At 38.7% G+C, this 17,876-nt stretch overlaps 3 protein-coding genes across 6 annotated transcripts; all 3 read left to right on the top strand.

Annotated features, from left to right (window-relative positions):
- The first annotated feature begins 1,353 nt into the window (after positions 1–1,353).
- Positions 1,354–4,659, top strand: yju2 (YJU2 splicing factor homolog). Its single transcript, XM_063909731.1, has 8 exons — positions 1,354–1,520; positions 1,799–1,899; positions 2,367–2,511; positions 2,676–2,810; positions 2,897–3,078; positions 3,244–3,394; positions 3,843–4,014; positions 4,181–4,659. Exons 1-8 carry the CDS (start codon positions 1,497–1,499, stop codon positions 4,285–4,287), a joined length of 1,017 nt encoding a protein of 338 aa, XP_063765801.1. The 5' UTR covers positions 1,354–1,496; the 3' UTR covers positions 4,288–4,659.
- Positions 4,660–5,806: 1,147 nt separating this feature from the next.
- On the top strand, positions 5,807–13,472 carry shda (Src homology 2 domain containing transforming protein D, a). Its single transcript, XM_063909583.1, has 8 exons — positions 5,807–6,019; positions 7,084–7,333; positions 7,528–7,629; positions 7,801–7,963; positions 8,493–8,750; positions 8,843–9,014; positions 10,936–11,055; positions 12,413–13,472. The coding sequence occupies exons 2-8, from the start codon at positions 7,088–7,090 to the stop codon at positions 12,597–12,599; spliced, it is 1,248 nt and encodes a 415-aa protein (XP_063765653.1). The 5' UTR covers positions 5,807–6,019; positions 7,084–7,087; the 3' UTR covers positions 12,600–13,472.
- On the top strand, positions 12,554–17,476 carry spmap2 (sperm microtubule associated protein 2). 4 transcript variants are annotated; one of them, XM_063909587.1, is made up of 8 exons: positions 12,635–12,762; positions 14,651–14,707; positions 15,003–15,075; positions 15,156–15,217; positions 15,317–15,374; positions 15,931–16,057; positions 16,630–16,789; positions 16,865–17,476. In XM_063909587.1, exons 3-8 carry the CDS (start codon positions 15,017–15,019, stop codon positions 17,104–17,106), a joined length of 708 nt encoding a protein of 235 aa, XP_063765657.1. In that variant the 5' UTR covers positions 12,635–12,762; positions 14,651–14,707; positions 15,003–15,016; the 3' UTR covers positions 17,107–17,476. The 4 variants fall into 4 exon arrangements, with proteins under 4 accessions (XP_063765656.1, XP_063765657.1, XP_063765655.1 ...); XM_063909585.1 differs by lacking the exon at positions 12,635–12,762 and adding an exon at positions 13,617–14,108; XM_063909586.1 differs by lacking the exon at positions 14,651–14,707 and having other exon boundaries at positions 12,554–12,762; positions 16,865–17,474.
- The last annotated feature ends 400 nt before the right edge of the window (positions 17,477–17,876 follow it).

The raw sequence follows: 17,876 nt of genomic DNA, 5'->3' as shown, positions 1-17,876 counted from the left end.
GAAATCAAGGATGGTTAAAGGTGGGTTTACCTTTCATAAAACATATTTGATAACGGGATCTAGTGGCTGTGTAGGAATCAAACTTTTATCACATGATTACAATCTAATTTCAGTGTGTTCTTGCTTCTCATTATTTTGTTTTGTTTGCAAAGTAGTCCTCTTCAGTTAAACATACCTCTGACTCATTCATGAGTCAGTTGGATGTGTCAGAGTCAGACAATAGGTAATACAAAAGATACACACATACAGAACATAAAACCATCACTGAACAAAATTGTGAATATGAATGTGAACCCAACTGAGAAAAAACACAATACGTTTTCTAAAACCTAATTGTTCTCTTAACAATATCTCCTGACATAAACATGTCCTTCCATGTCTTGCTGCTAATCGATTCTGTCTTTTCTTGTCACCTCTGTCCAATAAACCCAACCTCGTGTTAACCCGCAGTGACACCAATCTGTAATCAGGATCCAATTTCCTTTTGTAGGAATAACCTTAAGGCATGTGTTTGCACACCACTCCTGTCAGAGACCCCATGTCTCATGACAATCACCGTTGCACCTGAGGAGCCATTACTTCACCATGTTGATCACAGTTTTCTCCCCTGTCTCCTGAAAAAGACAAGGCCAATGAAGAATGGAGGGCAGAGTTCAATAAATAAGGCCTATGACTCATTCAGGGTGAATATACAGTGTGGCAAGGAAAACGTTTATATTTTATAGATCTGGATTTGGGGTGTTTGACAAAATATCTTAATATTGTGTGTTACATATAGGATACACATTTATGTGCCAGAATAAGCAAGTACAGCAGGCTATGTGCTTTTGTAACTGATATTTTTTTCATCCACATTTTAAGATTTCTATCATGGTATAATGTAATTGTTTTAAGTGGTTTATGGTTTCACTATTGATTTTATCAGTCGAAATACAACAAATACAGCAAGGTGGTTGTTTTTGAATTCAAAAAGGTGATTAAAGTACTTTTAATCAATGTAACGTATTATATGTATGAATGTAATTGTGATTGTATGAAAGAAAGAGTAACTGCTATGCTGGTGACAGCTAATGTGAGCCCAAATAAATAAACAATAAAAGCTCATCCTATCCTAATTAAATATTGTCTGAAACCTGTTGAAGGAGTCATTCAAACAGACAAGATTCAAAGGTGTTAATGTCATATCATATACAAAGTGTAGTTGTGTAATAAATGAAAAAGTTCTTCAAGGCAATTACAAGACATAAAAGTAATTACTATAACAAGTCAATATTTCTACTTAATCCCTTCCGAGGACATTGAATGGGCTGTGGTTGCAGATACTTACTCCAGCCGCAGGGGGGTAGCAGCACACTCTGAAGCTCCGGAAGTAAATAATGAGAACACCGGAAGTGCAGCGCATTGCAGTTTCTAGGCTGCAAGCAGTGTTGTGTAAATAATTCTCAATCTCTTTTTAACGTTTAATTCTTCAGGTTGGGTTTCTAGCAAAGGCTACAATGTCTGAAAGAAAAGTATTAAATGTAAGTATATGTACAGCGTGCCTCTCTTTTAAAACAGGTCGAGCAGTGTACGAAACCAGGCTAGTGTTAGCTTGAAGCTAAGTGCGGTGTTAAGTGTTTACAAAAGCTATTAGCATTAGCGATGAATTTAGACTTTATCTGTGCGTTGTTATGATTGTTTCAACTATATATTTGTGATATCCTAAATAAATAAATAATAAAATACTTATATTTAAAAATAAAACAATAGCACCACGTTGGCTTGTGATTCACTTTAATCTCTGTTTTGTGTTCCACAGAAATACTACCCCCCGGATTTTGATCCATCCAAAATCCCAAAGCTTAAACTCCCTAAAGACCGTCAGTATGTGGTCCGATTGATGGCTCCATTCAATATGAGGTATGTGTTTTTCGTCCATGCTAAACACTAATGTCACAAAGCTCACATTACACAGTGACGTTTGCTGTTTTCAATACACAAAAACACATATACAGCTCCGGAAAAAAAATAAGAGACTATTTCAGCATTATCAGTTTCTCCGGTTTTACTATTTATAGGTATGTCTTTGAGTTAAATTCTTCTTTTTTTTATATTTTGTTCTAAAAACTACTGACAACATTTCTCAGTGTTGGAATTCAACAGACACGTGATGGCTGCCATACATGTAGAGATACAAATGTAAGAGAAAATTGTGGAGTGATCTCCTTCCGGAGCTGTATATCTCAGTTAGTTCAGTTATATCAGATACATCTGATAAGCTAAACGTGGTCATAAATTCATCTTTGGCTCTAATCCTAAATATAGTAGTGCACTGAAAGGGTGTTAGAAATTGGTAATGAACAAATTGAATGTGGTGTTGTTTGCAGGTGTAAAACATGTGGCGAGTACATCTACAAGGGGAAGAAGTTCAATGCACGTAAAGAGACCGTTATGAATGAGCTGTACATGGGACTGCCCATATTCCGTTTCTACATCAAATGCACTCGATGTCTTGCTGAGATCACATTTAAGGTGAGAGTATTTAACAGACTGATTATCACTGTAATATTTGTTAAAATGAGACAAATGCTTCTAAATCAAAGGTTAATGTAGAGCTGTGCCTGTGCTATTTTTTATCAACTCACAGAAATGATGCATTAAATACTCTCTCACATTTTCGTATCATGTGACCACAGACTGACCCTGAGAACACAGACTATGCAATGGAGCACGGTGCAACGCGGAACTTCCAGGCAGAGAAACTGCTTGAGGAAGAGGAGAAAAGAGTGGTACAGGAGAGGGAAGAGGAGGAACTGAACAACCCCATGAAGGTCAGTGTTTAAATGTAATTTACTGTTTGTGTGTTATTATTTGGAAATTGGAATGAAAAGTGAATGATTTCCCAATCCTCTTCCAGGTTTTGGAGAACCGCACAAAGGATTCAAAGATGGAGATGGAGGTAATTGAGAACCTGCAGGAGCTGAAGGAGCTGAACCAGAGGCAGGCTCAGGTGGACTTTGAGGGCATGATCGACCGGTACAGAGATTTGGAAAAGAAGGAGAAAGAACGAGAGAAAGAAGAGGATGAGCGAGAGACAAAGTGAGTGAGGAAGGTTAAGCTACACAATGCCTATGCTGCAAATGCTTTAGATACATAAAAACGTTAATCCTTTTCTTTTTGTCTGTACATGTTTTATTAGTCATGTGTATTCTTCTTATAATCAGTGGGAATCACTGAAAACGGAGTGTGTGAATTGTTTCACAGAGAGATGTTGGATCGTGCACTTGTGAAGAGACTCAGAGATTCTGACTCTGATTCAGAGAAGGAGGAGGACAGCAGCAGCTCGCAGACAAAGAAACCAAGCACAGACAAACCGACAGACATCCTCACCACAGTCAAGCCCACAGAGGCATTGGTACGTTTCACCGCTCACATTCAACAAATACATCTTCTATACATACGCAGATATTTGTCATAACTTGTTGAAACCTATTTTTTAAGTTATAATCCTCATTATTACCACCTTGTTGCAAGCAGTTCTTCATCTTAAAGCTCATAATGCTCTCTTTTTTCTCCTTCTTGTTCCTGCAATTTGACACTAATCCACATTCACACGAGGCCTGAAAAGAACCATGTCTTGTTTTGTATACACATCTTTGAATAACTATGCCGTTACTGTTAAAGTCAGTGACATGTGCATCGCATTACCAGCAAAGTTATTATAGTTTCAGTTTGTTTTAATTAAACTGAAAGTGTGCACAGTTTTTAGTAAAGTTTTCATATCTATAATAGCTTTAAAAAATGGAAATGCAGCATTGTTGACAATTACAACGATGCAGATTCTAAATGCCATGTTTTCACAGGGATCCTCAGCTGGAGGAGTAAAAAGGGCCAAGGTAGAGACTTGGGAGAGGAGTGTGGGGAAACTGGGAGGTAAAGGGGCACTTGGGTCGCTGGTTGTGCGAAAGAAACCAGCAGCGACTTTCATTAAACCCGGTCCAGTGGTAGCAGCTTCAGCTCCCACTACACAAACAGGTAAAAATCAGTATCTCACAGCAGGCTAAATTAAAATGTTCTGATATACAAGGCATTATATAATTTATTTCATCATTAAATGTGTTTTGTTTTGCCGATTTTTCACATCCTATAATAAGTTTGCATGTGATTTGGAAGGCACAATAATCGTTTTTCTTGTCTTCAGATTCAAAGGCATCTACGGCCTCCAAGCCTGTTACCACACAGAATGGCTCATCGTCTCTCAGCTTGCTGGGGGCGTATTCAGACAGTGACAGCAATGAAAGCGAATGAAAAGATGCTCGTCGTGGTTTTTGATTTGATTGATTGACACACAATTGTATAAATGATGCATAAAGGATATTATGATGGGGACCTTTTTGTAATCTGCACAGAAAGCAAAGTCATATGTTAACTAGTCTGTGGGTCTATCTTATGAAAATCTTTCTATAAAGAAGTTAATGATGAAGTCAATGTGTTGGCGGGCATTCATTAGCATGAATTGTATTGTCTGTGGACCAAACCCAGTGAACAAAACAACCATTTCCTAACTGATTCACTGTTTCATGGACACGTTGAATTCTGAGTGGTATTCGCCCTGTGAGAATATCAGATGTATATTTTAGGGTTTATTAAATGGAGTTGTATTAAACCCTGTATCCTTGACATGCTTTGACGTCCTTCAATGTCTCTCTTTTTAAATTTAAGAGGGTTACATCCTTCAATTATATATATTTAATTGTTGTGCTGCAAATTGTCTGTCAGCACACAAATACAAAGATTTAGTACATCAGAGACAGGAATATCAGACTCAACTAAAAACGTTTAAAGATTCCAACAAACTCGTAGTGTTATGTAACTCATCATTGTTTTGCACCGTTGATTTTAGATTGTATTGTTCATTCGGCAGAGTTAAATTCAAAGAGATAATGTCTGATCTGTTTTTCATCATATGTACATCATTTTACTCGGTGTTCCTTATAAAACACTTGTGGTTTAGTTTGAAAAACAAATGGGGAAGTCTCCAATATTCATATCCTAAATGTTATCACTAAAAGTGGGATTTAAAAAAAATGTATTATCCACCCCTGATGACTTCTGGTTGCTGCTTTTCTTGAATTAAAATTGCTATACTAATAAAGTGTACTATAATTAATATTTGAAATATATTCTAGCTTTAACCACACAAATTTACCAGTCTTTAATGTATACAAAAACAGTCCAAATTAATTAATTTCTACGGTAGATGTGTTTATTTATCTGTTTATTGTTATTTGTATTATGTTATACTTTATTCCACCTTTTAAATATGTTCATGCATGAACACACAATGTACTTTACTTGAGTATTTTCACATTATACTACTTTATTACATGTTGAAAGCAAATGCTGTACTCTTTACTCCACTACTTTTATTTTACATATTGAGTTACTGGTTTCTTTGCAGATTTAGGTAGTATAGGTTAAGCTACCCATAGTGTGTAAAGTCATTCAAGTAAACCCCACCTTTACCAAGTGCAGCTTTGAAGAGATGAACACATTAATGCAATACAAACTGGTGCTGAAGTACTTTTACTCTTGGAAAGTAGCCTATATGTTAATGCTAATGCTTTTTAAATGTTATTATAGTAACATTTTGAATGGAGGACTTGTACTTGTAACTGAGTGTTTTTACACTGTAGTATTGCTACTTTTACTTACTTCTTACACCTCTGCTCAAAGGTATATATTACTGACTCTGCATCTGGATTAGGCAACAGTGATATCTGCATTAATGTCGTCACACCAAAAATATGGCAGTGTTCCCCTTTAAACCCGTCGCCAGTGAGTGTTGTGTCTCAGTCTGCTCCACCGTCTGGTCCGGCTAACATTAGCTGACTGACCTGCTTGGCGCAGAGGCAGCAGGACAGATTTCATGGATAACAATGTTTTATTCTTAGTCCCGAAAACGTGAAAAAGCCCGAAACGCCGGATAGTTAGCAGAAAGCCTTAACTGGACCGGGAACTGTCAATGCAACGAAAGAGGGTGAGCGTGCAGAAGTGAAGCCGTTAGCAGTCAGCAAACTGTTGGAACGCTTCGACGTTAGATGCTATCCGGCTAACTTAGCTAAGCTAGTTTTGGCATATTTACAACAGCGTTGACCATCAGTTGTAAGACTTCAATTATTTAACCCTTTACTCTTTTCAAAAATAATTAACGTAACATGAGCATTTGTCAACTATTCAATTTAGTGCTGATCATTTGAAAGGAAATCCCGAATCTGTTATTATTAATATGTGATTGATTGAATCCCCTAATTTACCCCCTGATGCTACCTAGCTATTGTCAATGGTTGTTGTGATTTTCAGGTTTAGCAAGCTGGCTAGCGCTAACCTTTTGTTATCAAAGCTCACTGTCAATTTACATTTAATGATGTTAATCCCGAGGTGCTGGATATTTTATTCTCGCTGGACCTGTTGATTAAGGAAAATATATGTTTTATTTCTGAGGGATTTTCGAGGGATTTAACAAGTTACCAGTAAAAGTACTGTTTTCAAAATTGCTCCTAAGTAAAAGTGCAGACGTATTGGCTTCAAATATATACTTTATGTACCAAAAGTAAAAGTACTTGTTATACAGAATCGCCTATTCAGAGACTTTATATTTTAAATAACTATTATAATTAGTGGTGCATTATAATACCCTTACTTAAATGTATCACTTGGTGAAAGTGGGGTATATTTGGATTACTTTATACACTAATGGGTAAATGAACCAATGGAAATACACGAAAATGTGTTTGTCAATTTATATTTTGTAATAATAATCTAAATCTGCCACGTATCTGCAAAATAAATGTAAAAAATGCAACATGTGCCTGCATTATGTGAAAATATTTTCCTTCAGTTCGGTACTTGAGTAAATGTACTTAGTTACATTCCAACGCTGGCTTTACTTATAAGTCTTACAATTTGGCTGTTATTTGTTTCCTTCTTCCGATACCATTTATCCATCATAACCCAATGGTAGCAATTTATATTGTCCCAGTTGATTCTTGAAAAACTTAATGTGGATTATTCTAACATATCTATATTCCACTTCATTCCCAGATCCATGGCAAAGTGGCTGAAGGACTACCTAAACTTTGGCTCCAGGCGTGACCCTCCGCAGGTCCCGAGGCCAGATTACAGTGAGAGTGAAATTTTGAGGGCCTACAGAGCTCAGAAGGAGCTAGATTTTGAGGACCCGTATCAACACTCTGATAAGGAGCACCAGAATGGTGGTTTCAGCCCCTGTAATGCCACAGTGAGCCTTCCCTCTTTCCCTGCATTCGGTTCGGTGCTGTCTAACGGTGTGGCGGTATGGCATGCATGTTTTTACAGTCATTTAGTGAATACACAAAAGTTAGCATTCACAGCAAAGTTTCAAGCGTTTTTGTTAATGTTTTACCAGATAATGTGTAGGTCTTTACAGTGTAGACTTCCTTTTGTAGTAAATCTCCCTTGGACAATGAATTCCAAGATGAATTTAAATACGTGTGTGTTGTGTTACAGGTGAAAGTGGTGTCTCCCAAGCACAGACTTATTAAAGTGGACTCTCAGGAGTTTGGCTGCAGTAAAGTCCCCCTCAGTCCTGTGACTGTACAGGAGGATCCTGTAAGAAACATCTTTATTTGTGATCAGCTTTAATTATTTCTGGCACATCTCCTTTTACTGCTGTATCTCTATCCCCTCCCTGCCCCCCCCCCCCCTTTTTCTAATTCACATACCTGAGTTATATTTCCAGCTTGCTCTTTAGTGAGATGTTTTGTTCCTCTCCCTACAAAGGTGGTTCCCTCCGCTCCAGCAGCATCGGACGCTGACACAGACTACTCTGATCCATTTGATATCCGTCCAGACCCACAAGGCAGACCAAACTGGGAGCCAAAATCTGCACCAACAGACTGCTGCAGTTATATGGAGCCATTTGAGGCTCAGAGGATTATCTCAGGTTCGATCTTTTCCCTCCTCACATTTTAGGTTCCTTGGAATATTTAAAATGTTAGGCTATCTATAAAGTCACTGTGCTTGCATGTCTTTTTCTGAAAGTGACATTTTTATTGAGTTTCTACTACAAAAAACACAGTATTTTCTTATACTGTGTGTCTGAATATATCTGTATTCGCCATCTGTCTGAAAAGCTCTGTTTACTTCCTGTCTCTTTAATCCCCCTCTCGAAATAACTCACTCCGCTCTGATTGGTCAGTGTTTTTCCAAATATGCCCTGTGGCCTCTGCTACATCTATGTAGCCAAGGAATGATTATAGCAGCACTGGAGTGGCACTTCTACATATTTGTAGTATAGTTGGAAATCTCAAAGTTACAGAAGTCATGACTGCTTGTTTAAAGGCACAGTTTCTAAATCGGGGCTGGGTGCATTTCTCATTTTGAGTCAAAGTATTAATTTATCACCTAGACCTTCCTTATGATAAAAAACACATGAAACCAAACTTTTAATTTACTCTTTGTGTACTGTGCAGAGCTGCAGCACAGCATGATGACCAACCGATCTGGGAGTGGAGATGGGGGCCAAATATACGATAATCCGTACGAGGAGAGGACTCGCCACCACCACCGAGCTGCTCCAGCCGCACAGCAACTGACTCAGCGTGTTGAGGGAGGACTCCCCCCGATAGACAGCAGGGAGAGCAGGCTCCCTCAGGATGATGAGAGGCCGGCGGATGAGTACGACCAGCCCTGGGAGTGGAAGAAGGACCACATCTCTAAAGCTCTAGCAGGTAAACTTGATGTCTCAATATATATCTATATTTCAAATCTGTCTTCTCTCTGTTTTTTTTTTGACATACTGTATGTTTTTTTTGGGTCGTAGTTCAGTTTGAAGGGGCAGAAAGGGAGCGCTCCCGGGTTCAGACAGAGCAAACCAGGCTCACCAAGCCGGGCACTACTTCTACAGCGGCTGAGTCCACTACACTGCGTCTGGTTGGTGACACTCCTCTCCTGGGAGAGAGAGTGGACCCATATATGCCGCTGGAGAGACAAGTGTAAGTGTGTATCAGCAATGTTAAAAGATCATTTTTGTTCTTTTTACTCACCCACATCACACATGTTTACATTTTGAGTTTTTTCCCCCACTTGGTAAACATTTTTGAAAATATTCCACACATTATTATTTCAAGAGTATTAGGGCTTCTAAAAGACTTACTCCTATATTTAGTTGATTTTTAGCACTTGCCAAACAAAGAAAAAAGCACAACGTGGCGAAAACTGCATTATAAGGAACATTTAATCAGATCAACAATCAAATTAAATAAGGGAAATGAAGGTGCAGCTGAGAAATCAACCAATCAAAAGCATAGCATATCGGAGTGTTTAACAGATATTGGTCTGTAATTGCACAGACCCAAGGAAGGTTAGGACTTTCAACTGTATTACATTCATTTTTCAACTTAAGCAAACCGGCTGCTGAGAAAAGCTTTCTGTCTTCAGTAACACTACAGTATGATGGTGATGTTTGAATGATTATGCAGGATATTGACTTTCTTTCCCAGGGTTTCTTAGTAGGCTGTGTGTGTCAGGGGGAACGTGGTAATGTTTTATTTATCCTTAGTGGGGAAACATTGACTTTTACTGGCTTCATTTCAGTTGAGCATTCAGAGGAATTTAATTTACAGTCTGATATTGATCACAATAAAATGTCATGTTTATTTATTCTGAGATTGCATGAACAGGTACGAACGCAGGGTGTCATGTTGTTATTTCCTTTAGTGTTTTCCTATTATGTTTTCCCTGGATACCTTTTTGATTACAATGATTGTTCACAAAATGCGATTAGAGCAAATATCATCTTTTCTTCACTGTTGTCATATACTGTTACTTCACATGTTCTTCCTTGAAATGAGCTGTGTGAGCTTTTATAGAAAAATAAGGAAGCTGACTCTTTGCAAAGACAGCAGTCTTAGATAAAACTGATGCAACATAGAGGGAATGCATTAATCACTGCCACATATCGCAATGTCCAACAGTCCATCTGCTATTTAAGCATTCACAAGTTGTAGAAACTACGGAGTTAGACAGAAAATCAGTGAAAGTTGTTTTGACGCTGCTGAAAGCTTAACTTGCCTGTAAACACGGGGAGAGGTAACACATTGAACGCTTCCCATGCAAAGTGGAATCTGCCTTTTACTACTATGGAAATCAAAGATACTCGGCACACATTTAAGTATGATAATCCAGACCTGCTTGCTGTGTTGCTGTGCTTGATTAGCTTTTCTTGACAATAATAAATTGCCTCTAACAAATTCAGCATCCTGATGGGAGCAGCTAAGCTTTTGTCGCATTGATACACAAAGATCTGCTTTTAAAATAAGTAGGGATGCACCGATTGCTAAAATGTCGGCCGATACCGATGTTAAGAATAACGTTTTTGCCGATGGCCGATGTTTTACTATGTAAACTGTAATGGTAGCACAATGCAGACTAAGGCAGCCTTTAAGAGACAGAGTGGGGGATACGTGTGTGCATGTGTAAGCGCGAGAGAGAGGTTGAGCGAGCCATAGTAAGTTTCTGGAAGTTAACGGGAGTAGCAGCAAGTATAACAAAGTCACAAATATATACGACGGCCTCCCAAGAACACTGAATGATGGATTTAATTTACCGATCCTCCAGACACCCGGTACACGGGGCAGAAGTCCTGCAGCATGCGCAGCGTGCAGCAGCAGCTCCTCACAGAGGAGAGGTGATGTCACCTTATTTTACCGGTGTGTCGATGGTGGTAAATAGGACTAACATCGGCCGATGTCTCACCGATGTATCGGTGCATCCCTAAAAATAAGTCCACTTACAACTACTTCACTTTGACCTCTTTCATGCCTGTTGTCATTGTTGTAGTGTATTGCAGGCACACACATTTGTACCATGTAGGCAATAGTTTCCTCTGTCCTCATTTTTCCTGGTCACCTGCAGGTGGTACCATGGGGCCCTGAGCCGCTCGGAGGCAGAGAGTCTACTGACTCTGTGCAAGGAGAGCTCGTACCTGGTGAGGAACAGCCAGACCGGCAGGAACGACTACTCGCTCTCGCTCAGGTAAACTCTTCTGCTCCCACTCCAGCTGCAGTGTCCCTCATTTGTCCTTTTTAAGGAGTTTATAGCACATTCTCAGTCTCATCAACAGCCTCTTTTTGCTTTATAGTAAGCTGTACTGGAATCCCCACCCCCAAAAGAAATCCTTCTCATATTGTCTCAATTTAAAATTGCACTCTCTTAAAGGGGAATCCTACCACACTGTATTGTTTCCAAAATGATCAGATTTCTCCTTGTTTCTCCTCGTTGGGTTCTCTTTTGGTCTGTGGGTGGTGCTAATCTTCTCAGACTTCAGCTTTTAATTGTTCGCCCTATTTCCATTATCTCTCTTCCCATATAGACGCTTTATCTGTGTTGCTTTTTCCCTTCCCCCTTCCCCCACACTCCTCAACTGTTTATATCTGAACACTAATGAATTATTTGCTGGGACGTGCTCCTAATCTCACATCTGTACTCTTTCATTTCAAGGAAGGGAACATTGATTTAATTGCATTGAACCCAACGGAACATTCATGTAGCCAACCAAAACAAAAAGGCATGAATAGTGATCTGAGGTGTCGGTGAGCCAACATAGCAGTAATAATGTTACATAAGGTGATAAGACATATTCATCAATCCGAGCATTCATCAGTGTTTTTAATCAGTAGCGTCATAGGAGATGAATATAATAATACATGGTAAAACTCTCCAAGCTATGGTTCATTTGTTGCAAATCACAAACAAATCCATGCCACACCCATTTGGGATGCCCAAATATATATTTGGGGGGAATGTATGCCTTTTTAAATAAGAGAGCAGTAGTGGAGAAACAAGTGGCATGAAACAAGTGGCATGAAAATATGCAACAAAGGCCCCTGCTGTATTTTAACCAAAGGCTGTTGTGTTCATATTTCACATATACACCCCAGCCTAAGCCATTGGGACATCCTAACAAGATTCATTTGAACAAAACTAAAATGTTATCAGCTTTTAATTCTTAAGATTGGGTAAAAAATGTGATTTAACTTTCTTTTATGTCCTTAGGATTACATTTAGCATTTAATGCGTACAGGCCCAGTCAAAAAACAGGCCTACTCTGATCACACACTCACTTTGAGATACAAACGTCACCAGAACATTGACACATTTACGGCAACAACTTTCATCCTTTTCCCAGAATAGGATGTGTTCCCATGTTTGTTTCAGATGGGGTTACTTGATCGTTGCAACATTTCTCTCCATGATACCACATTTAGTTTATTTTACTTATTCGGAATGTGTGTCCCGAAACAGCTTTATTATTTGAGTGTATGCCCTTTGTAGAGGCTCAAACAACAAACAAAGATACATCTGTTTCCCTTCTTCTTCTTCTTCTTCACAGGAGCTTTAAGGGCTTCATGCACATGAAGTTCACTCGGTCTGCAGATGGACGCTATGTGCTCGGGGAGAACAGCCCTCCCTTCTCCACCATCCCCGAGGTCATCCACTACTACACTACACACAAGCTGCCAATCAGAGGAGCTGAACACATGTCCCTACTGTATCCCGTCATAGTGCAGACCCTCTGACACTGACACACTCTTTCTCCTGGTGCTACTGAATACAATGTATACTCAATATTTACCTATTACCTTCCTGTTTTCCTACATGCCTTTTCATCGCCATTCTACCTGCACTGCCTGCAAGAGATTGGATTGTTTGGTGCCATCTTCTCCGTTTACTATAACACAAGTAACTACACTGGCAGCTCAATAACATGTCTCAGTGCCTCATGTATAATCACCTGTGAACTGGTATTGTCACTGAAATCCCCTTATTTTAATACTATGGACTTCAAAGCAACAATCATTCATATAAAAATTGATGGCTAATTACTTTTAGGTAAAAAAAATTACAAAAAAATGTGTCCTGAGAGAGTAGGATCTAAGCTACATTGCATGAAGAGTGGTCTCTTTTACTGTAAAGCAAAGAGAGACTGTACCACCAGGTCACTTAATAAAACAGGTGTTTTCTCCTGGTGTAGGTAAAGAATCGGGTGTAGGGTGTCGGGATCTAAACTAGATTTCGACAGTGTACAATGCTGTTTAAAAGTGCTCTGACTGCAAAAACCCGTATCATACGTTTAAGTCTTACTTACAGTATCGACCCCTTTATTCCTGGCCTGTGATTTCTTATATAGTAGCTGCTCCCCTGCAGTGTTCCCTCGAGTTCATGTTTCCAGTGTACAACACAAAGTGACAGCATAACGTCCCAAAGACATGACTGGTTAACTTCACTCTCTTTGCAATACTACTTTAGAGATCAATAGCAGTATTATACTGAAAGCTTATTGCTTTGTGATTATGACTATTAAAAGAGCTTTTGGTAGATTATTTACTGTGCTGTTTTATAAGATTTCAAACGTGTGTTGAAAATAAAAGTGTTGTCAGTTTTTAAATAGACTGCTGGTGTTGGGTTTTTTTCAGTGAATTTTATATGAGCGATATGAGTGATTGGAACTACCTTTCAGAAATTACAACCATGCAAGATGCAGATTCTTTAGAAAATGGAGGTTGAGGGAGGGGTCAGGTGTGGTACACTTTGGCGTTGCGGTTGTTGTGATATATGATGTTTAGCTTTGATGCATTTTAATTTTGTGCTTTACTAAACCAGTAGCAATTGCAAACTAGTATGTATGTGGCCCACAGAGATAAATAGACCTGGCAAAATGATTTCATGTTGATAATGCTGAGAAGTGTGATTTTGAAGAATCTGAGCGTCTTTATTTTGGCTGAACCAATTATTTTAGACTTATTATAGTAGCTGAGGGTGAACTTCCAGCATTCGAAAAAAACAACCATTGTCAAAATGTATTGAACTTGCATCAACACAGGCAAAATAATCGGAAAATATATATTTTTCAAAAGCCTAAAATATCTGTAGTGAGTTGTGCTTTAATGCGGCACAAAGTAAGGCAGAGTGGGACATCAACCCTCCTTATCCATAGAGGATCTTTTGGTTTTCTGTACCCACCAGGGTCACCTGATCCCCTAGCAACCAGCAGGTGTCGGTGTCACCACGAGACCCAAACAGTACAGGTAGAAATATAATTGATTATTATTGTGTCATAGTAACTTTTAGAGTAGAGAAACAGTAACTTGATTAGTTAAAGATACATGTATGTGCATGTCTGTGTTATTAATGGTGTCAGCTACCGATTACATCCGTGTGTGGTTGGTTTCTGTTGTGCATTGAAAGGTTAAAGCTGTATAGTACACACTAAATATTTATTTTCCTACAGCACTTTTAGGATGGTGTAGCTATTACCAATAGATTGAATTACATGTTACAGGATGCAAGTCATTATTATGTAAATGTCACTGTAAATTATTCTATTGGTGTTTTGTTTTAAACAGTTTGTGAAAAAGTAAAAATGAACATGGGTAACATCCTCATTGTTGTGTATAACTCACAGACTTACTGTGTCAGAGAAAAGCAATTAATCCTCCCTTTTTTGGAGTCTAACACCAGCTAATGTTTCTAATGTTCGCTAGATAAATGACGTGAACTATCAAAGATATGGCTTACACAAAAACACGTTGCTTTGAATTAAAATGTGTCTGATGTGTTACTTTTCCAGCCGGAGGATTCAACCACCAAGTTAAAACATCAACTCCACTCATTTTACATCATTAAAGTAATCAAACGTAATCTCTAATTATTTAAATATATAAAATAAAAGTGAGTGGGGCTTCACATTCTTTATACCTTTGTGTAATAATTGTATTAGGGTTATCTTTATGGTAATTTTCAAACTGAAATCACAGAATCACATCATCTTTTCTACTGTTTCATAACAAGCAACAACTTTCAAAAGTAAGCCAGCGGCCTTGCCTTGAGTTTTCGTTGGTACACTGTTTAGTATGTTGTTTACTGTCATGTTTGTGAAGGACGATGGCATTGTGATAAATATCCTCTGCTTCCCTCACCAGCTTCTACTACTGTCATGGCAACTTTGAAGAAACTCGCTCAGCCCAAACCCAACAGACTCAAATATCCAGACCGGTAGGCCTGACTGAACCCTGTCTTTCTTTCTATGTCTCCGTTTGTACTGTGATTTTAAGTCCTCTCTTTTTATTTTCCAGTCATTCTGTTTACTGGCTGGATCAGATGCCACCAGAGAAGACTGGATCCATCACCAAAATCGGTACATCATTCACATCTCTCTCCAAAGCGTTCTTCTATTTACAACATGCCCTGTACTGCTTTTTTTTGTGATGATGTGCATACATGTTTTTCTTTTTAGAGTTAACCCCTCGCTGGTCAGAGCTATGCAGAAGCAAAACATTCTACAGTCAAGTCACGTAAATATGAGTTAATGCATTATATTAATGACAAACTAGCTACTGCATGTTTGTGAGGCAATGAGAAAAAAGAAAGTTGTATGATGCATTTTCTAAGTTTGGAGTAAATGGGTTCCTCTCCTGTGATTATGACCTAAGAACAGGTGTGATTAAAGGTTTTGCCAGGAGTAATTAGACATATAGTAAATACTTGAAGTCCCTTTAACAGCAGCAATTCATTGGAAAAAATCCTGATACAAAAATACCAAAACGTTTTTCCACGTACCAGGAAACACAGCAATGTAGCTGTTAAAAATGTAAAATGACAATAATATTTCAGTGACTTGAAAAAGATTTCATGAAGAAAGAAATCAAGTTGTAAAAAAAGAAAACTTTGCTGTGAACTTTCTAGATCTTTCTAAACTCATCTCCATCTGGCTCTAATTTTTAAATGTCTTCTCTTTGGTCTTTGCTCGTGTCTGCCCCCTACTTTCCTTTCCCTTTCCTTATCTTTTTAGTTTTAGTTTTTAGTGTGTCCTCAATTATCCATGCTAAATTACCCTCTTCCTCTCCATAGAATTTCTCCAGAATGGGAGGTCAGCGACGCAGCTCTCAGGGCCGTCCCCTCAGATCACCTCCGTACTCTGGCTCTTCCTCATGCTCCTGCAGTTGGCTGGCAGCCTGAACGCTCACTTCTTACCCGCGTGAGTAACACATTCACAAACACTATTTCCTAAGAAACTGCTGATCAGTGTGTAGCTGGTCGATTTCCAAATATCCGTTAATAGTATGTCATTAAAACTCCAGAGCCAACTGTGTAAATAAGGCAAGAGCATCAACTACTTAGGAAGATGTGTGAACTTTGCATGTTTTCTTTTAGTTCTCTGAATGTGTTGTTTATTGGAGTTTGGTCTCTTTGCCAACTGTTGTTCCAGTGTTTTTGTTATGATACTACAATCTGTAAAGTTAGTTTTCTACATGTTTCTTTAGCAATAAATACATCCAACAGTTTCATATTAAACTTTAAAGGGGCCCTATCATGCTATTTGGGGTTTATCCTTTCCTTTAGAGTGTTATATAGGTTTTTGTGCTTGGAAATGGTCTGCAAAGGCAAAAATCCCAAAAGAGGGAGTTTCTCTCAAAATGTATCTCTTGTTAAACTTTCTTCAATGCACTGAGCATAAACAGCTAATTTATAAATTGTATTTGTTTGATAGCTTCAGATATGGTGCTTGTGTGTGTATAACCTCCTTTATGACCTGAAATGTGATTGTAGTTGAACAGAGGGACGCAGACGGCAGTCCCCACTGCACGAGTTTGCCAGCTTGCCCAACCGAAACGAAGGCCGATCCGGGAGAATTATGGCCCCAAATCTAAGCCTTTACCTTTGACTCACATACCCTACAAAGCATCAGCACACATAGAACTACTGGCTAGTAAGTCTTTCAATTGTTTGTCCATCGTGGCTTTGTTTTACCTCCTGTTTGACATGATTGCTTTTATCTTTTCAGCCCCTAAGCATGACCACCCTAAGTTCCAAGGGCAGCGCTCCGTCTGCTGGCCCGTCTCCAGAGCGGCGAGAAACTGCTCGGCCAACCAGAGACTTCTCGAGCTGTGCGGTCCCAAAAACAGGAAGGCTCTCTTCGAGGAATACGACCCATACGTCGTTAGCCGGGCTGCCCGCTCTGCCAGCCCCTCACCTCGGATTCAACAGCTGTGTCTACCTCTGCCTCGCAAATGCACCTCAAACTAGGGGGGACAGGGTTCGATACCAGAAAAGTTTCTTGTTCTCATTTTTTTATTGTGATAAAAGTGGTTTCCAGTCCAAATAAATGCCTTTTATTTGATCAGTTACAGGAATATACCAGGTTTACTTGGCTATACTAAAAACTGAAACGTCTATGCTGCTACATTTATAGGCTAAAGCTTTTTAAGTAACTATTTTGGAAAGACAGTTTTAAGACCCCAACCCTTTTTGCAGTTATGTCATTGTTAAACCATGAGATAAAATAGACAAAGAGGTAGAGATTGTTCACACCAGATATAATTGCTTTGAGACATCCTGCAGTGCACATCCTGCAAGTCATATTCTTCACACCTTTATTGTTTTGGTAGTTATTGTTGTGAACACAGGCAGAGAGCCGATGAATCAGCTCTGCAGAGAAATGCTGAACTATAAATAATCGGTGTTGGGCAAATTACTTCCAAAATGTAATACATTACATATTACTTATTACATGTCTTTTTAAAGTAATAAGTTACATTACATTACTGTCTCTGAACTGTAATGCGTTACACTACTTTTGCGTTTTGCGTTGAGTTACTTTCTCCAAGATAACCGCAAAAAGTACAGCTTTTAATGCTAAAATGTAGTTTAATGCAGCTCATTAATTAAAGCTATCTATCTATCTGGCAGTACATGCTGACAATTAGGAAAATAGCTAGAAATTAAACTCATGCTCCGTTTAAGTGGGCTGAATAATATTTTATATCGGTAACATTACGTCCCTGTGTGTTATTAAT

The sequence above is a fragment of the Eleginops maclovinus genome, chromosome 19 (genome assembly GCF_036324505.1).
Source record: "Eleginops maclovinus isolate JMC-PN-2008 ecotype Puerto Natales chromosome 19, JC_Emac_rtc_rv5, whole genome shotgun sequence".
Taxonomy (NCBI): domain Eukaryota; kingdom Metazoa; phylum Chordata; class Actinopteri; order Perciformes; family Eleginopidae; genus Eleginops; species Eleginops maclovinus.
The sequence above is the reverse complement of the archived record's forward strand: the minus strand, read 5'-3'. Positions and strand labels throughout refer to the sequence as shown.